The sequence below is a fragment of the Polistes dominula genome, unplaced genomic scaffold (genome assembly GCF_049000335.1).
Source record: "Polistes dominula isolate Pdom_NZ unplaced genomic scaffold, Pdom_raw_medaka contig_28, whole genome shotgun sequence".
Taxonomy (NCBI): Eukaryota; Metazoa; Arthropoda; class Insecta; order Hymenoptera; family Vespidae; genus Polistes; species Polistes dominula.
In genome coordinates, this window is record NW_028300879.1 from 5,597,282 (window position 1) to 5,616,921 (window position 19,640).

A 19,640-nucleotide genomic window follows, 5' to 3' on the forward strand; every position below is an offset into this window, starting at 1 on the left:
AAAATTAAAATTAAAAAAAAAAAAACAAGGAAAAACACACGTGGGAAAGAAAAAGCAACGATTTGAAACGCGAACAGACACCACCCTTAATAACGAATACATTTATCAATTAAATATCGTTGCAATTATTAATAGAAAAAAAAAAAAATTATTATATTATCTAGTAACCAGACGAGATCGATATATCGACCAAATTTGGATCGATAACATAATAGAAGACCGACGACAAACGAACCTATTATAAAATATTAACCATAAGCGTCATAGTTAATCGATTTTCGACCAATTCCATTTGAAATTTTTTTGTCTACGTCGAAAGAAAAGGAAGAGTTGCGCGCATCTGCTGTGCCGAGTTAACAAAAAAAAAAAAAAAAGCAAAATAGCAAAATAAAAAAAAAAAAAGAAGAGAAGAGACAGAAGAGGGAGGGGGTGAGAGCGAGAGCGAGAGAGAGAGAGAGAGAGAGAGAGAGGATCGAGGAAATATGCAGACAGGGAAAAGGGGAGAGGAAAGGGGGTAAGGGGTGAGTTATTCAGACAGATAAACGGATAGAAATAGAGGGAGGAGTGAAAGGGGGGTTGGTCGAACTCGCCCTTTTAATAATTCACTCCGTCAACAGAGAACGGAAGGGAATAGAGAGAGAGAGAAAGAAAACGAGGAGGAAGGGGATGGGAACGGGGGGGGGGGGTGGTGGTGGTAAATATGCAGTAGCAGCAACAGCAACGTCGGCAGCAGCATCGGCGTGGCAATGTTTGCCCTTTTCGTTCGAACCACACGTAAAAAGAGAGAGAGAGAGAAAAAAAAAAGAAAAGAAAAAAGAAAAGAGTGCCTAATTAGCAAACGTCCGCGGAAAAGCTGGTAATTATGTTTGCAGTAGACCTTCCCCTCTACACCATCTCATCACACAAGTGAGGAAAAAGAGAACGGGGGTTAGAAGAAAGATAGAAAGAGAAGACCAGAAGGGTTCTTTTTTTCGTCTGGTTTCAAAATCGATATCGATTCTTGTTTCATATTTTTTTTTTCGGTATTCGGTTATTCTTTTTCAAAACTCAACGGATAATCTTTTCGAATATATTTAATTTATTTAATGCGATAATTTATTTACCTTGAACCTACAACTATACACCCTACAATCTACCTAACTAACTTCTACACTCAAAATAATAATAAAAATAATAATAATAATAATAATAATTTTATTATTATATTTATATATAATTATATAATATATAATATTATTTAATATAATTTTTATTATATTAAATTTATTATATTAATATTATTATTTAATATTAATATAATATTAAATATATATATTATTGTTTTAATATATAGTTATAATGTAATAATATTTATATTAATAATATAAATTATATAATTATATAAATATTATTAAATTACAATTATATATATACATTTTATTTATATTACATCAATAATATATATTTATATATTATATATTTAATTTAGATAATTAAAAAAAATAATAATAATTATTATTATTATTATAACTGTTATTGTAACTAAAAATTGTTTGTTTAGTTTTAAGGGTGTTTCGAAAAATAATTATTAGAAAACAATTGATAAAGAATTAGACAAAAAATAGTAAAAAGAAGAAGAAGAAGAATTAAAAGAATTGTTTAAAAAAAAAAAAAAAAAAAAAAAAAAACATGAAAAAGATTATCAAATCAGTTACTCAACGAAGAGAGAGAGAGAGAGAGAAAAGAAAACGCGTAAAAATTCCCCTTTCTTTCCCTCTCTCTTAACTCCGACGTTTAGTATAAATGTTAAAAGTATTATAGAAGAGAAGTAGCCCCGTTTAAGTTGTCATTTAAACCAAAAGCTTAATCGTCCGCGTGATAAATACACATACAAATACACACACACACACACAAAGAGGCACACACATACACACATCATCTTCTCGTTACAGACTACGAAACTACGATTTGCATATTGCGGTAATTGCGATCCCGTATTCAAAACGGCAACCCGTTGCTGTTCGGTCGACGGACTCTTGACACCCTTTTCTTCCCATCTCTTACCACGAGAGACAAGCTCAAATAGAAATAGAAAATAAAAAAAATAAGGGGAACAAAAAAGAGAAAGAGAGAGAGAGAGAGAGAGAGAGAGAGAAAAAAGAAAAAGAAAAAAACAGAAGAAAAGTAAATTATACAAATTACGAAGAAATAGAGTTAAAATATTAATCACAAATTAAATAAATTACTTTTATAATTCTAATTAATATATATATATATATATATATATTAATTATAATAATATACTATATAATAAATAATATAAATACAATAATATATGTTATATAAATAAAATATATAAATATATTATTTGTTATATATATATTATTAATTATAATTATAAAAATAATTTATTTAATTTGTGTTTAATATTTTAATTTTATTTTGTCGTAATTTGTATATATAGTTTACTTTATATTGTATATTGTAAATATATATAATATATAATAAATAATATATTAATAAAAATTAATAATAAAAATATATAAATGATAATATTAATAAAAAATTTCTATAAAATTGTTGAAAATAAAATAACTGAGTGGGTGGTATAGAGTAGCAACGGTGAGATTTGTTTTACTTTTACATAATTTTGTTGTTCTTGGTTTGTTTGTTTGTTTATTTGGTTTGTAAAATAATTTGCTTTTTATATTTTTTTCTATCTTTATTTTCTTTTTCTTTTTCTCTGTGAAAGTAAAAATAAGCTACACGACGAAATCGTTGAAATTCTTCGGTCGTCGTTGCTCGTGTAGTTTAAAAAAAAATAAAAAATAAAAAAGAAAGAAGGGCATGCATTGTAAAAAAAAAAAAAAATTTCCTCCCTCTCTGTGCACAAGTTATGAGAAAAGAGAGTAAAAAGAGAGGTGAAAAGGGGTGGGAAACGACAGCCATAAGCTTTTTGATCTTTTTTTTTATCTTTCCTTTCTATTTTTTTTTTTCTGTTTTTGTTCTTGTTGTTGTTGTAGTTGTTGTTGTTGCAGAAGAAAATTAAAAAAAAAAAAGAAGAGAAGAGAGAGAGAGAGAGAGAGCGAAGAAGAAATCATTCAACCAAGTATCAATCGCAAGCATGCGGAAAAAACAAAGTAGAAAGAGAAAAGAGAGAGAGAGAGAGAGAAACATATGTATATGTAGACAATTTGATAAAGGTAGTGAAAAGGTACGCGTATGTGTAAAAAAAATGTGAAAAATATATTATACATGTTATTTATATATAATATAATTAAAATATAATAACATATTATTAATATTATTAATATTATTAAATATATTCGTAATTATGTAATATATAATAATATAATTAATATAATAATAATTTTATATATAATAATTAATTTAAATAAATATTTTATATATATATATATATATATATTTATTTTTATATTATAGAAAAAAGTAATGTATATAAAAAATTCATCAAACAAGATACTTTAAAAAAAAAGAAAAAAAAAAATAAAAAAAAAAATAAAAACAATGAAGAACAAATATAGGATGAGAAAAAAAATATGCATAGAATATAATATATCAATATATTATATTATATTTTATAATAATTATTATTATATAATATATTATTTTATATCAATATATATTGATTTAACGTTTACACATACACGCACGTATTATACGCATACACGCCACATATACACAAAGAATATTATAAACATTTAAAATGGTACATAAGCAACATTCACGTGCGAGTTACATTAACCCCTTAAGTAGCACGCTCGAATTAACTCGAGAGGCGTATTATTTTATATTTCTATGATTTTTTACACTCAAATATAATAAAAAATTGAAAATAAGAATGTGAAAGCAAAAAAAAAAAGAAAAGAATCGTTTTATTGATTTTTATCATTTACAAACTATAACAATTATTTATTTGTTAATAAAATATAATCTTTTTTCATGTAAAACAAAATTCAAAATTAACATAAAACTATTGATTATTTCTGTATTTTATTTTTTGGTCAAAACAATGTTTTAAACTATGCTTTTATGAAAAAAAATGATTATTTTAATTATTATTTTTTTTTTCCAAAATGCTTACTGCTGAAGGGGTTAAAAGCCAAAAAAAGCCTTATCTCCGAGCTGGTGACCTCATAATCGTTTTCTTTTTTTATTCCTTCCTTTCTTTCTCTTTAGCACAAAAAAATAAAAATAAAAGTATACTAAGATTGAAAAAAAAAAAAAAAAGAAAAGGAAGAAAAAAAACGTAACTCTTCAGACATCTTTAATTTATTCCCGAATGGGGGGTGTAGTAATATAATTAAAAGAAAAAAATACTTTTTAGTGGAATGAAAAAGAAAATCTTCTTTAGATAGATCAAATAGAAAGTAAAATAATTAAAAAAGAAAAAAAAGTAGGATAGAAAAAGGAAAATAATGAGAGAAGTTCAATCGAAGATCGAAAAATACTCAAATGAATACTGAATAGGTTATGTTCGTTTTATATATATATAACTCATCCATCCTTAGCAGATAGATCCTTTTTAAGATTAAAAAAAAAGAAAATAAATAAATTAAAAGAAAGAGTAAAGAAATAGAAAAGGATCAATAGGACACAGACACACACAGATACATACTTTGATTGCGAAAAATTCTTGAAGAAAATTATCAGGAAGGTAAAAAAAAAAAAAAAAAAAATAGTTTAAGAGATCTTCGTTTCGTTTCGTTTCGTTTCTTTTCTTTTCTTTTCTTTTCTTCTGACTTTCGAGATACCTACTCTTTTTTCCACTCTTAAAAAGATCTTGTACGATTGAAAAAAATAGAAAGAAAGAAAGAATGAAAGAAAGAAAGAAAGAAATAGAAAAAGAGAGAAAAGTAATGATACTGAAGAGATTGCTATAGATCAAGTTTAATGGACAACGATAATGAATAGTCACGTTATCGGAGAAGAAAAAAGACGTTTTAAGCATAAATGCGCAGCAGTCTTGAGAAAAATTTTTTTCTTCTTCTTCTGTACACAAAGTTAAAAGTTTTTTTTTGTTTACGTTAACTCACAAAAAAATTTCTTCTACTCTAAAGACTCTTCATTTCTATTTATTTTATTTTTTTTTTTCAGAAATTCATCAAAAGGGAAAGAAAGAAAGATAAAAAGAATTAGAAATGATCTTTTTTTTTTTTTTTAAACTTTCTTATTATCTCTTATTATTTCTTTTTTATTTTTCTTCCTAAGAAGATTTTTTTTTTCTCGAGACTGCGCGCGTAGTATTTTGAACGAAGGACACAAACATCGAGCAAAAAGCCAAAGAGGTATTAGAGTTGTTGTTGTTTTTTTTCATTTCTTATTTTGAGTGGGTGAGAGGGGTGGTTTTGTTGATGCTATGTTGTTGGTGATGAGGTAAGAGAAGAAATAGATTGAGATAGTTAATGAAAAGATAGAAATTTGGGTCAAAGGTTATAGGACAAAGTGGTGTGAAGATTGCTGTTCAAAGTTTCTTGTAAAGTTAATTTTAATTTTAGGTTTCATTTCATATTTGTGTGTTTCTCATTTCGTTTTAAATCGGATTGATATAAATTTCATTAATTAATTAATAAATAAAAAAATAAAAAAATAAAATACACAAAACAAAAACCGAATTAATTTGTATCAAACTATCCTAAAAATATTTCGTAGAAAAAAAAGCAAGAAAAAAAAAGAAAGAACAAGATAGAACAATTAACACATTCGCGACTGCTGACGTGATTTCATGTCTCATTTTAAATATTACAAATTTAATAAAAATAAATTTATATATATTATATTAATAAAATTATAATTAAATATTTCAATATAATATTTAAATAATTATATTTTATTATATTATTATATTTTATTCTTTAAACAATTCATTAGTTTTGCCGGTACTCAGTATTAAAAAAGGAAACACTATGCCGGCCGCGAATGTGTTAATAATAAAAAAAAATAAACAAAATAAAAATCGAAGTCATTTGTATCAACCTATCCTAAAAAACTTTCATTAAAAAAAAAAAAAAGAAAAAAAAACACTATCTGTTCTATCGTACTATTAGGTCGAGTCATAAGTAACTTCCGATGCGTCTATGTAGAATCTATTTTTCGTATTTACCTTCTATAAGTAACCGAAACAAACGAATTTTTGATATCACCGTATAGATGAGGATTCAGTTAATATTCTGTCAACTTTTTTATGTAGTCAATGTTACATTTAACAGTTTTTCTTAACTTCTGAAATGGATAGTAAAAAGTGCATATTCCACATATAATACTTTAAGAATTGAAACAAGGCAATAGCACTAAAGTGGCAGCTGAAAAAATATGCGGCGTATACGGTGGTACAGGATTGATAACTGATAGAGGAGACAGAAATTGGCTTGTAAAATTCCGTTCTGGAGATACGACCTTAAAAGACGAACCGACTGCAGGACGTGTTTTCAACTTTAACGAACCTTTTGAAGGCAATATTGGAGCAAAATTCAATAGATACGTCCAACAAATACAAAGAGTGCAAAAGAAAAAAAAAAAAAACACCATGAAAAGTGTCGTACATTTATTAGTGGCAAAAACGCTATTCTTTGTCTCATAAAAACGGAAGTTATTTATGACTCGACTTGATAAATATAAAAAAAAATGAACAAAATAAAAAATATTTTTTGAAAAAATACAATCGTAGAAAATCTAACACATTGAAATTGTGTTTGTTAACTTATCAAATAAGCAACAAGAATCCCGATTTAATGTACCCGGTTGCAGTTACGATGATAATCCCTCTCCTAACTCAGCAAACGTGCTGACGAACAAGGTTAGATACTCGAGTTTAATGACGATATCCTCTGACCCGTGGCTAGAATTTCAAGACCTTGTGTTGCAGTAGTCGTACAACGGTGTGTGCGGGAGTGGATGGGAGTAGGTAGGAAGGGGATCAACTAAATTGCGTGTCGTAGAGAACCTTGTTTGCTTGGTTACTCGTAACATAGGGCGTGAAAAGCCCTTTCACGTCGAGAATATCTCATTGGAAGTATATATGCTAGTAAAACCGATCCCCCACCCTCTAACCCCCACCAAAGGGGAAACTGAACTTTGCGTTTACTTCTCGACACGCGGTTAAAACGACTAGATCAAATTATTATTAAAACTTTAATGTTTAATCATTGCAAAGAACCAAAAAATATTTTCAATCAAAAACAAAATAGAAAGAATAATCACGAATCCATTTTTTATCAAACTATATATATATATATAAAACCACCTATCTATGGGATTAGGATAAAGATAAGTTATATAGAAGAATAAAGAAGTGTTTCATGAACGTGTAAGTGAATTATGTATGACAATACGTGTATAGGAGTAGAATATAGAAGAAGAATAAGAATAATAATAAGAAGAAGACAGAGATATATATATATATTGACACATACATATATACATTAAATTTAAACTGTATGTATATATGTGTGCATATATATATAATACATAGATAGACGATATCAATCAACGACAGGGGTGAGACGGGGTTGATAAGTTTAAGAGGTACAGAAGTGGGGTTCATTATATAGGGTAAAGGGGTGAGAGTGAGGGCTAGGGGGGTATTGTTGATTCTTTTTTTTTTTGTTGAAATAGGGTGGCAGTAGAGAAGATACGGTTGTTGGGTTTGATTTGGTTTGGTTGGTTGAGATTGTTTTTCTTGGTGGATTCGGGGTGGATCACGAAAAACAAAAGACTTACGGCGTCTGCCACGAGGTGTGCGGGCGGGAGGGCTGCCTGCAAGTGTCCACTCTTCAGCAGGGGGTCGGCGAGGCCTGCCACGCTGGCGTGTAAGGGGCTTGGGTGTAGAGGATGATGTGGGCTGGTAAGGTGGGCGGTTGATAGGAGCGGATGACCGTGAGAAGCGGTAAAGGCAGATGAGGAGGGGTGGGCCGCGAAGGGCGAGGTAGTCAAAGTTTGGGTATTCAGCGAGGGCGGGGTGGGCCCGGCAGCGGGCGCGGGCAATGGCAATACTGTACTTACGTCCGAGTGGGCGGGCACCGCGTAATTACCCTGGATGGTGTAGGCTTGCCCACCAGCCAGGATCAGTGGCCCACCAACTTGGGGTTTGGGGCGATAAGGGATCGTGGCACCTTTGGGAGGGGACTGAAACAGAAAAAAGAACAACGCCCAAACCACCAATGCAATATCAATCGAATCAGTGTTTGTCATTATTAAATACACAACATTATTCTAACACGTTCGGTTACAGTTAACAAAACATTCAGGGGTATGTTGCTCATTACTTTAAGGAAATTTAATCAAATCTTTAGGTCGACGACGAACGTGTTATAATAAAATTACTTTTGTTTTTTAGATTTTAGTTACATTTTTATGAAATTTGTAATAGTTTTATCTTAGAGGTGATGGTATTTGGCTAAAATTCAACTACACCCGTACACGATAATTCATAAAAATGTAACCTATTATCTCAAAGTATATAATAATAAAATAAAAATAAAATTGTACCTCTAGCATAACACAGCAGATGTGATATATGCACTGCGTAATGGCTTCGCTCGTGCCCGATATGGTGACCGCTCGTTCCGTCGAATTCGGCAACATTTCAGAGGCGACCTGAATAGAGGCTCCTGTCACCTCACGAATTTCCTTGATCTTCGAGCCACCTTTACCGATTAGTGAACCGCATTGAGAAGCTGGTACGATTAGTCTCAGTGTAATAGGTGGCCTTGGTACGCCACCGCCACCACCGGCTCCACCACCCTGGATATCATGAAACTGGGAGCACCATTCCTCAAATTTCTTGCATATTAATGTAAACGCCTTGAATATTGAATTCGTTGGCCCGGTTACGGTCACTATTCGTTCGGGACATGATCCGTCGGATATGTTGATCTTTGCGCCGGACTATAATTCAAATACAATCAATCAATCAAAACACTATTTTATTATTATTTCAATTATCCTATATAATCATTGTTTAATATTATTTCATTTGTTTATTATATTTATTATCACCCTACTATAACTCATTTTTTTCTTTTTTTAATATAAATTTTTATATAGAAAAATTCAGTATTACATTGTTGATTTCTAATTAACTTCGAAATTACTGAACCGATCTTAATGAAATTATTAATTTACTAAACAATTATTAAATTAATTTACTAAATAAGTATTGAAGAAATAAAATATCGTTTCAAAGTGGCGTGATGTTATAGAGGGGTGAAAAGTGTTCTGTATATGTGTGTTGTAATTAAAATAGAAATAATTGTTACAAATGACTTACCTCCTCGCGGAACCTTTTGACGATTTCTCCCTTTTTTCCAATAATACTTCCTACCTCCTGTAACAGAATAAAAAAAATTGCGAACCAGTTAGAGAAATACTTTGTTTCTTTTTTTTTTTTTTTTTTTTTTTTTTAACAAACAAGCAATTAAATATAGTTCGTAAAACGATTTCGAAAAGTTAGAACTAATGAAATGTGATTAAATTTCAAAAATTTATTTGCATCATCTACATGTTCATATTAAATTCAATTTTTATTGTAAATTATGTTTTTTGATATATCAAAGTTAATATGAGGGTTAAATGATGTATCTTTAAAATCATCATCATCGATTAACTTCGTTAATCATCACAAGATGAGAAATTTGCTAAAATCATAGTTACATTGTGATCTATCGTGTATTATTAAGATCATTTAATACGTGTTGAACAATTCGGTGGTAGCAAGCGTATCTCAAGCGTTTACCTAATCCATCAAAGACACACACCTACGTGTTGTCTGTCATTTATCAATCTGTCATATCAAATAGGACACAAACTATAGATTATTCCTTCTCTATATTGGACTAACAAGATTTACTGATAATTTGTTTATAATCCTAATTGATATGATGTTCAAACATTTATATTACGATCAATCGTAACACGTGATAATAATTGATTAACACAAGAGTGTGTTTGTGTGTTAATATCTTTAATTAAAAAATTTTAAAAATAGATTAGAATAATATTTCGTAGTATTAAATATGATAAAATGTATTTAATTTTGAATATGTTTAATAATTATATTGATTGTTAATATTTATTCATCATTATCATTTAATAACGTAGTTACATGATCTATTTTAAATAATGTCATCAATTATTGATCCTATTGATATAAAATTTCTATTGACATTAATTATTACTTGTAAACTTATATATCTTAAAAAAAAAAAAAAAAAAAAGATACAAAACAAAAAGAAATATAATACATTTATTTAACATATCAAATTTTCAAATTTATTATATATTTTTTATTTTATATTTTTTATTATATTTAATTATAAATATATATATTATAATATAATTATGTTATTTTATATTTTATAATTTTAATTTATATTTAAAATCATCCCTTGCTGATATGCAGGATACCACCCAACCCAATTACATTTAATATTAAATCTAACAATCCTTTTATATATTAATAATTAATTTCCTATACAATAAATAAACTATTAAAATAAATAAAAAAATAAATAATAAATAAACATTATAACTAATATAAAATAAAAACTAACATTAAAACAATCCTAAACAAATGTCTTTCAAAACACGTCAAAGCAAAATAGGTTTATTGTTAGTAACAACAAAAAAAGAATTAAATGTTACAAATCGGATTACGATAGATGATCAAGAGAGTACTCCTTCCTATTATCTATACATACATAGAATATATAGATACATAGATAGTTAAATAGATAGATAGATAAAGGTTGTGCTTGGTAAGCTTGGACTAGGACACGCTCGGTACGTGAAACTATAATTAGTTTCATGTATATACGCAAGTGTAATTGTACTGGTAATAGTAGTAGTGGTATTGGTTGTGGTGTGGTGTGATGTCCAGGGCATCTCACGGTCCTATCTTTTTCTCCCTCTGACACACACACACATACATTTTGACACACACATACACACTTTGACCCCACGATAATGTCATCGCTTAGGATTCTGGGTAAGCAGGTATGCGCACCCGTCGTGCTCTTCTCTAAACTTAGACACGATGATACCCACCACCCTACCCCCCCCACCTTCTCTCCCCTACCCCCTAAATCCCTCTTCTGTTCTTTTTTTTTGTCTCCTCCTCCTTGTGCATGCCAGTCGCGTTTTGAACGACTTCTTAGATCGATGCACCCTTCTTCTTCTTTCTTCTTTCTTTTCAACGCAAACCATTTTCAAACATGGCACAGAATTTCTAGTGTACTTATTATTATTCTTTATCGGATAATCATCTTATTTTTGTCTTTAATTACTTTCTTTTTTTTTTTAATTATTTTTTTTGTGCCAAATTTGTGATTGGTATGGTTTAGTTTTGGTATTAGTTGAGAGGTTAATTGGTCGTGGTCAAATTAAATAAAGAGATGGTGATGGTGAAACTATGGTTTTTGATTTACTTTTAAATTGAAATTATTTAAATGTAGAATTTAATAATAAATAATTTTTTGTGGTGTATTTTTATTATTATCATTAAGTCAAATTAAATAAATGGGTGGTGTTGAAACTATGTTTTTGGATTTACTTTTAAATTAAAATTATTTAAATGTAGAATTTAATGATAAATTATTTTTTTGTGGTGTATTTTTTTTATTATCATTAAGTCAAATTAAATACATGGGTGGTGTTGAAACTATGTTTTTGGATTTAATTTTAAATTGGAATTATTTAAATGTAGAATTTAATGATAAATTATTTTTTTGTGGTGTATTTTTTATTATCATTAAGTCAAATTAAATAAATGGGTGGTGGTAAAACTATATTTTTTGGTTTATTTTTAGATAGAAATTATTTAAATGTAAAATTTGATAATATTCTAAATTATTTTTTTTTTTATTTAAACGGCTTTTATCTTACTATTATCAATTTATATAAAAAATTGATATGTTTTAGATTAAGTAATAATTTTTGTTAATTGGTCAATTAATAAATTGATAGGATTTTGAGGGGGAGGAAGAATTTTTCTAATTAAAATTGTTAAATTTCATTTTACTAAATTCTAATGGGGTTTTAAATGTTAAACTTAAGTTGTAGATTATTGGATTATATTATGACCTAATGAGCGCTCATATAGAAAGGATTTCGTGTTCCTAATGAACGAAGATTAATCTTTGGCATTATAATATCAGAGCTATTCAATATTATCTGTTTAGTCAGCTTTAAATTATATTAACTATATATATATTGATGATTATTAAAGGTTCATTTTATGTATTATAACAACGTGAAACAAAGTTCTTATTCATTGTATGGGATTATAAGCAATATGTTAAATTAATTTGTAATTAGGTAATATAATCACATTATCTTACATTAATAAATATATGTATATTAACCTTGACTTATTCAATTGTATAATTTATTTAATAAAAAATATTATAATATTGTTCATTACTTTAGGCATAATTTTTTTTATTCTTTATATAGTAAGTTTAAAATTTATAATTTAGTTTATTTATATAATTAGATATAAATTATTTTATATCATAAATATAATGATATTATCATATAATTTATAATAAGTTTATTATAATTAAAAATTTATAATAAATTTATTCTTTATTCTTTTATATTTTATTTTTTTTTTTTTTAATCACAAATGAAGCTTATAGAAAATTGCTTGTAATTTATTATTATTATTATTATTATTAAATGTTAAATAATATTATCCATAAAATGTATTCTCTATCGACGTAATTTTATAATGAAAATTCAATTAAAATAGAATTGAATAGAAAACGCGACACAATAAAGTGGTATAATAATTTTTTAATTAAAATAAAAGTAAAAAGAATCTAAATAAATAATCATTATTCTTTTATCCTTTCTAAAGGAAATAAATTATTCTTTGACGAGTATTAAAACACAAAAATAATGTCCTCTTTCACCACGATTTGGTTAACGAATATAAAACAAAATTATCATAGTCTTTTGAATGCAATAATCTCAATTATTATATCAAACTGAAATGTATTCTCTCGAAATATCTACTTAAAATATTCCTAAAAAGATACGAAAGATTTTTTTATGTGTTAAATGGATACTTAGCGTTTTGAGATTAAATGCTAATTCGAGATGCATATTCAATGAAAATGAATGAAACCAATTAAATACTCGTTTCAAAATATTTTACACACTCATACATACATACAAATGGATTACTAATCTTTTATTTAGTTTCATAAACATTTCTTTCTAATTTTTTATATAGCTATGTATAATAATAAACGTGAGTCTACGAGAAGTTCAATCAATGCACGAATGTATGAACAAAATTTGTTTTAAATTACGAGTCTACGAAAAGTTCAGTCAATGCACGAATGTATGAACAAAATTTGTTTCAATTTACGAGTCTACGATGTAAGACCAAAATTCAGTCAATTTACGAGTCTACGAAAAGTTCAGTCAATGCTCATTGATCATTGACGAATTTCTTCGTAGCTCAATGAATTTTTTGAAAAATGCAAGTCCTCATCCGATCATTGGCTAATTTCTTCGTAGACTCATTGAAATCTTTTTTAAAATGCACGAGTCCTCGATCATTGATGAATTTCTTCGTAAACTCATTGAAATTTGTTTAAAAATGCACGAGTCCTCGATTATTGACTAATTTCTTCGTAGATTCATCGAACTTTTTTGAAAATCAAACACATGATATTTGTTTTTTGTTTTTTTTATAATTAATAAACCCTACAATTATTTTACTCTTGATACTCTGCATTCGACTCATTCTCTCGAAGTTTGGTTTTAAGAAGGTTTCACATCTAACACGTGTGATCTGCACACACACACACATGATATTTTTTTATTTCAATTTTAATTTCTATGCCCATAAATAAAACTTCGGACATTTTGTCATACGACATTTTCAATTGTTTCTTCGATTGGTTACGATTAAAAAATAATTTAAAAAAGAAAAAAAAAAAGAAAAAAAAAAAAAGGAAAAGATTGGACTGTCTCAGAATTATTTGGCAAACCAGATGATTGGACGGTCCGATTCACGAGGACGACCAATTGGCTGGTAGCCCTGGCTTAATTCCAGTTCTTTTAATTTCTTTTCTACCCCACCTCACCCTTCTTCTTCTTCTTCTTGTCCACCCCTTTCCTATTTGTCCCTCTCTATGTATCTATCTATCTATTTCTTTATCTTTATCTTTAATCTGTCTTTTCATTTTTGTTATATTATTTTCTACATTTAATAATATTGTAAAATACAATCATTTTAAAAATGTGTTATGGTGATTGGTGACTTTGTAATAATAAAGTTGTAAAGAAGAATTAAAAAAAAAACAATTATTAAAAAATAATATATAATATTATTAAAATTGAAAAATTATTCAAAGAACAACGATTGAAAATTCATTGAAATAATTTTGTAATGGTGAAATTATAAAGAAAAATATAAAAATAAAATTATAGGACAGAAGTTGTAAAGAAAAATTAATAAAAAAATTATTAAAAAATAATATAATATAATATTATTAAAATTAAAAAATTATTCAAAGAACAACGATTGAAAATTCATTGAAATGATTTTGTAATAGTGAAATTGTAAAGAAAAATAAAAAAATAAAATTACAGGACAGAAGCTGTAAAGAAGAATTGAAAACGAAATTATTAAAAAATAATATAATATAATATGATTAAAATTAAAACATTATTCTAAACACAACGATATTGAAAATTCATTGAAATGATTTTGTAATAGTGAAATTGTAAAGAAAAATAAAAAAATAAAATTATAGGACAGAAGCTATAAAGAAGAATTGAAAACGAAATTATTAAAAAATAATATAATATAATATGATTAAAATTAAAACATTATTCTAAACACAACGATATTGAAAATTCATTGAAATGATTTTGTAATAGTGAAATTGTAAAGAAAAATAAAAAATAAAATTATGGGACAGAAGTTATAAAGGAAAATTAATAAAAAAATTATTAAAAAATAATATACTATAATATTATTAAAATTAAAAAATTATTCAAAGAACAACGATTGAAAATTCATTGAAATAAGTTGATAATAGTGAAATTGTAAAGAAGAATTAAAAGAAAACAATTATTAAAAAATAATATAATATAATATTATTAAAATTAAAAAATTATTCAAAGAACAACGATTGAAAATTTATTGAAATGATTTTGTAATAGTGAAATTGTAAAGAAAAATAAAAAAAGAAAATTATATGACAGAAAATTCATTGAAAATGAGTTTAACCAACTTCTTTAGAAAAGTATAATAAACGTTTGTGAGTTTATGATAATAAAATAGAAGATAGTATAATAGAATCCATAACCAGAGGAGTCCTGAAAATGTTTGCTTGAATAAAAAAAACGGTGAAGGTGAGGGTGAGGGTGGTGATACTCAAGTGGAAAAGTTTTCCAAGTTTTATTGTAAAATTGTTTTTGTTATGTTTTGTTTGGTATTTGTATTGGATTTAAAACTTTCAATTTTATTTTGAATTTTTTATTTTGTTCTCTTAAATATACTTGATTTGAATTTGTTTTAATTTGACTTTGATTCGACTAAAAAGAAGATGATGATTCAAAATAAAAACATTTACGATAAAAAAATGTGACACGAAATGGAATGACGTGACATTAAATAATTATCTAACGATAAGAGAAAGAATTTTACTTAAAAAAAAAAAAAAAAAAAAAAAAAAATAAAAATAAAAAATGATCTTAAAAGTGAGATATGAAAAGTTCACGTAAAAATGTGTCGGTATCTCTCGAGGAACACGGTTTAAAGATAAAACTTTTTGGATTTTTGCCAGATATTTGTGTCTGCACAATTTTCTTACTTCAGGTAAAGTAAAAGTAAAAAGAGTATGATAGAAAGTTAAAAAGTTAGAAAGAGAAAGAGAAAGAGAAAGAAAATCGTGCAAATGACCGTGACATTGTCCGATAAAATGGCAAGAAGAAGAAGAAGAAGAACCAAAAATTTGATACGAAAAGTATTCTTGATAAAAAAAAACAATAAAAAAAAGAAGAATGAGAGCAGTATAGTAATTAACAAGTAACGAATTTGAAAAAAAAACAATAAAATAGAAGTTAATAAAAAAAAGTAGAGAGAGAGAGAGAGAAAGCAAATTTTTGTACGAGTGTTTTTTAACGAATACCTCCACCATCACTGTTAACATTACACTGCTCGTTTTTAATTAGTCGAATTCAATTTCACGAAATTGACAAAAGTTGTTGTAACAACAACAGCAACAACAGCAACAACAACAACAATACATAAAATGCATATATGCATATATTCAGTTACATGAACACACTTACGTGAATAAATAAAACAAAATAAAATATAAAGAATAAAAATATTACAATACTAATTGAGTTAAATCTATGATAAAAAAAAAAAAAAACAAATATAAAATAAAATGACATGATATTATCACGATGGTAAAATAAACGTTTGTTTAATAGAAATATATTTTTTTTTCTATCAAAATTTTATTACTCTCTCTTTCTCTCTCGTTTTTTTTCTTTTTTTTACTGATATTAAAATATTCTCGTATAAAATGTAAATACTATATAACTCACAGTAAATACAGGTTGTTCACAGTAAAAACAGGTATGCATAAAGTATCGAAAAAAAAAAGAAAGAAAAAATTGAAATGAATTGAAATGTACGATAAAAAAAATAAAATAAAATAAAATAAAAACAAAAAGAGAAAAATAAAAGCAATCAAAATTGGAGAGTTCATCTGATGAACGATCAAAAAAAAAAAAAAAAAAAAAAAAAAAAGAAGAAAAAAGATAATTAGGAATCAAGATAATAAGCCAAATCTGTTTAATTGGCTTCTTTCCCTGGCCGATGTCCAGTCGTCTGTCTTTGAATTTTCGTGTTTTCTCTCTCTTTCATTCTTTTATCTCTCTCTTACTAATACTTATTCACATAAGAAAAAGAAGAAGACTATCTTCTAATCGTAGAAGACATAATGTTCTTATTCAACCGCCAGAAACACGGCTAGACGTATTTATTTCGCACGAGATAAAATCCCACGAATTTATACATGTGTGTAAGTGTGTATGTATATGTAAGTGTAGAGACTATATTACTTTACTTAAGAATTATCTCTGACATTCCAAAATGATCACTCTTTTGCAATGAATCAAAAAACAGCAAAGAAAGAGAGAGAGAGAGAGAGAGAGAGAGAGAGAGAGAGTGAGTGAGTGAGTGAGTGAACAAGTGTGTTAGTAACGAATAAGAATAATTAATAAATGTCTGATTGTTAGATAAATTGAACACTTAACTTGATATTATTATAGTTATCTGTGTCAATGTTTTGTTGATTAAGTAATATTCAGAGAATTGATCTATAAATATTTTATCCGAATTTACAAATAATGATAATAATAATAATAATTTATATCAATGTTCTAGTGTTTCTAGTTATAGTTTAATAGTAATAATAATTTATTAGATTTATATAATTAATCTAAATATAGTTAATAATAATAATAATAATTTATACCAGAGTTCTAGTGTTTCTAATTATAGTTTAATAGTAATAATAATTTATTAGATTTATATAATTAATCTAGATATAGTTATTAACAATAATAATTTATACCAGTGTTCTAGTGTTTCTAATTATAGTTTAATAGTAATAATAATTTATTAGATTTATATAATTAATCTAGGTATAGTTATTAACAATAATAATTTATACCAGTGTTCTAGTGTTTCTAATTATAGTTTAATAGTAATAATAATTTATTAGATTTAATTAATCTAGGTATAGTTAATAATAATATTAATAATAATAATTTATATCAGTGTTCTAGTGTTTCTAGTTATAGTTAATAGTAATAATAATTTATTAGATTTATATAATTAATCTAGGTAATGTTAATAATAATAATAATAATTTATACCAGTGTTCTAGTGTTTCTAGTTCAGTAGTTCTAGTGCATGTGCATGTGCATATGCATGTGTGATCTTACAATATAATACGAGATATCTTATACAATAGTAACTAAAATTTATTTATAATTCAAAATTAAAAATAAAAAGAAAAGAAAAAGAGTTCAAACCATATTCTATCAAGAAAATAAAAAGAAAAAAAAAACAAAGAAGATGGAAGAAGCCTCATAAAAAAAGGGGGACAACACACCACGTTACTACTATCACAATTCCAAGCACCCCCATTACACCTAACACTATCAAAGTGTGACTAGAAGCACAGTTAAGGTTGGTTGATGGTAGTGGTGGTAGTGGTGGTGGTTGGTGATGGTAGATGCCCACCCAACGTTGATGTCGTTGCCATCCTCTCTCTCATCAGGGCGTAAAAACGCGGAGTAATGAGATTTGTCATGGAAGCACTTCGCCGATGCAAGAGAGGGTTGGTAGGGAGTCTAGAAAGGGCTTTCAAAGGGGGTGGTTGGTTGGTTACTAGGTGGGTGGGTGGGTGTATGGATGGATGGATGGATGGATGGTTATATGCATATAGTGTATCTGTGTTAGAGAGAGAATGAGAGAGAATATGAACGACTACTTGGGATGAAAACGAAGAGAGTTGGTTGGGTGAGTAAAGTAGAGTGTAAAGAATACAAAAAGACAAAAAAATAGAAAGAGAAAGAGAGAGAATAAGAGAGAGAGAGAGAGAGAGAGAGAAGAAATTAGAAAGAAAGAAGGTAAATGTGTGTAAAAAAAGAAAAAGAAATGAGAATGGAGGAGAGGGTAAATGCGTATAAAAGAAAGAGAAAGAGAGTGTTTTAAAGAATGAGAAAGAAAAAGAGGGTAAATGTGTGTAAAAGAAAGAAAAAGAAAGAAAGAAGAGAGAGAGAGAGAGAGAGAGAGAGAGAGTGTGTGTGAGAAAGAAAAAAATGAGAATAGAAGACTCTAGGGGAACGTGATCGTGGGTGGTGTGAAGTGTTCTGAGCAGAAACCTTTCAAGTGTTGGAAGAAAAAAAAAGAAAGTGTAAGAAAAAGAGAGAAAGAGAGAATGTAGAAGAAGGTGGAATAGGATAAAGGGTGTAGGGAAACCTTCCGGGAGGGTTTCCCTCCCCCTACAACTCCTCCCCATTCTAGGATGATGGCGGAGCATCATTCAGATATGCAGAAACGTGCAATAATTTCAGTGACGTACTTCAGCACGAACTCTACTACTATGCTAAGCTTGCTTGCTTGCTTGTGTATTATACGTGTAGTAATATATATCTGTTAAGGGAGTGTGCGTTTAGGGGTTGGTTGGGGATGAGAGGAAGAGTTTCACGTTGCAAACGTGTCGTCGTCTACGTGGACTACGCGATCGAAGTCACGGATTTTCTATCCTTTTCCAATGCGCTTGCGTATATGTATGTAATGAATGTGTGTGGGGGTGTTTGTGTATTGGTATAAGCGTGTAAAGTTGATTCTAAATGCACGTGACTGCTGTTGCAGACAACGTACCTTTACCTAAAAACATTTTAATTACGTTTTTATCGTGATAGAATGGGCGCGATATTTAAAATGCTTTTTTTTTGTTATATAAAGATTCTATAAATATTATATTTTATAAATATTATATAAAATTAAATAAAATTAATAAAATTGATAAAATATTTTATATTACATGTATTATATTATATTATATTATATTATATTATATTATATTATA

General features: G+C 27.4%; 1 protein-coding gene across 8 annotated transcripts in view; it reads right to left on the bottom strand.

Moving 5' to 3' along the window:
* mub (poly(rC)-binding protein mub) overlaps positions 1–19,640 on the bottom strand; it is a 156,579-nt gene that overhangs the window by 35,006 nt on the left and 101,933 nt on the right. For 7 of the 8 annotated variants that reach the window (XM_089174398.1, XM_015321968.2, XM_089174389.1 and 4 more), the window contains 3 exons: positions 9,269–9,325; positions 8,488–8,886; positions 7,720–8,124 (listed from right to left, as the gene is read on the bottom strand). In XM_089174398.1, the coding sequence (XP_089030524.1) occupies positions 7,720–8,124; positions 8,488–8,886; positions 9,269–9,325 (861 nt within the window). The remainder of the gene's footprint in view (positions 1–7,719; positions 8,125–8,487; positions 8,887–9,268; positions 9,326–19,640) is intronic. The other variant, XM_015321969.2, reaches the window with a different exon arrangement.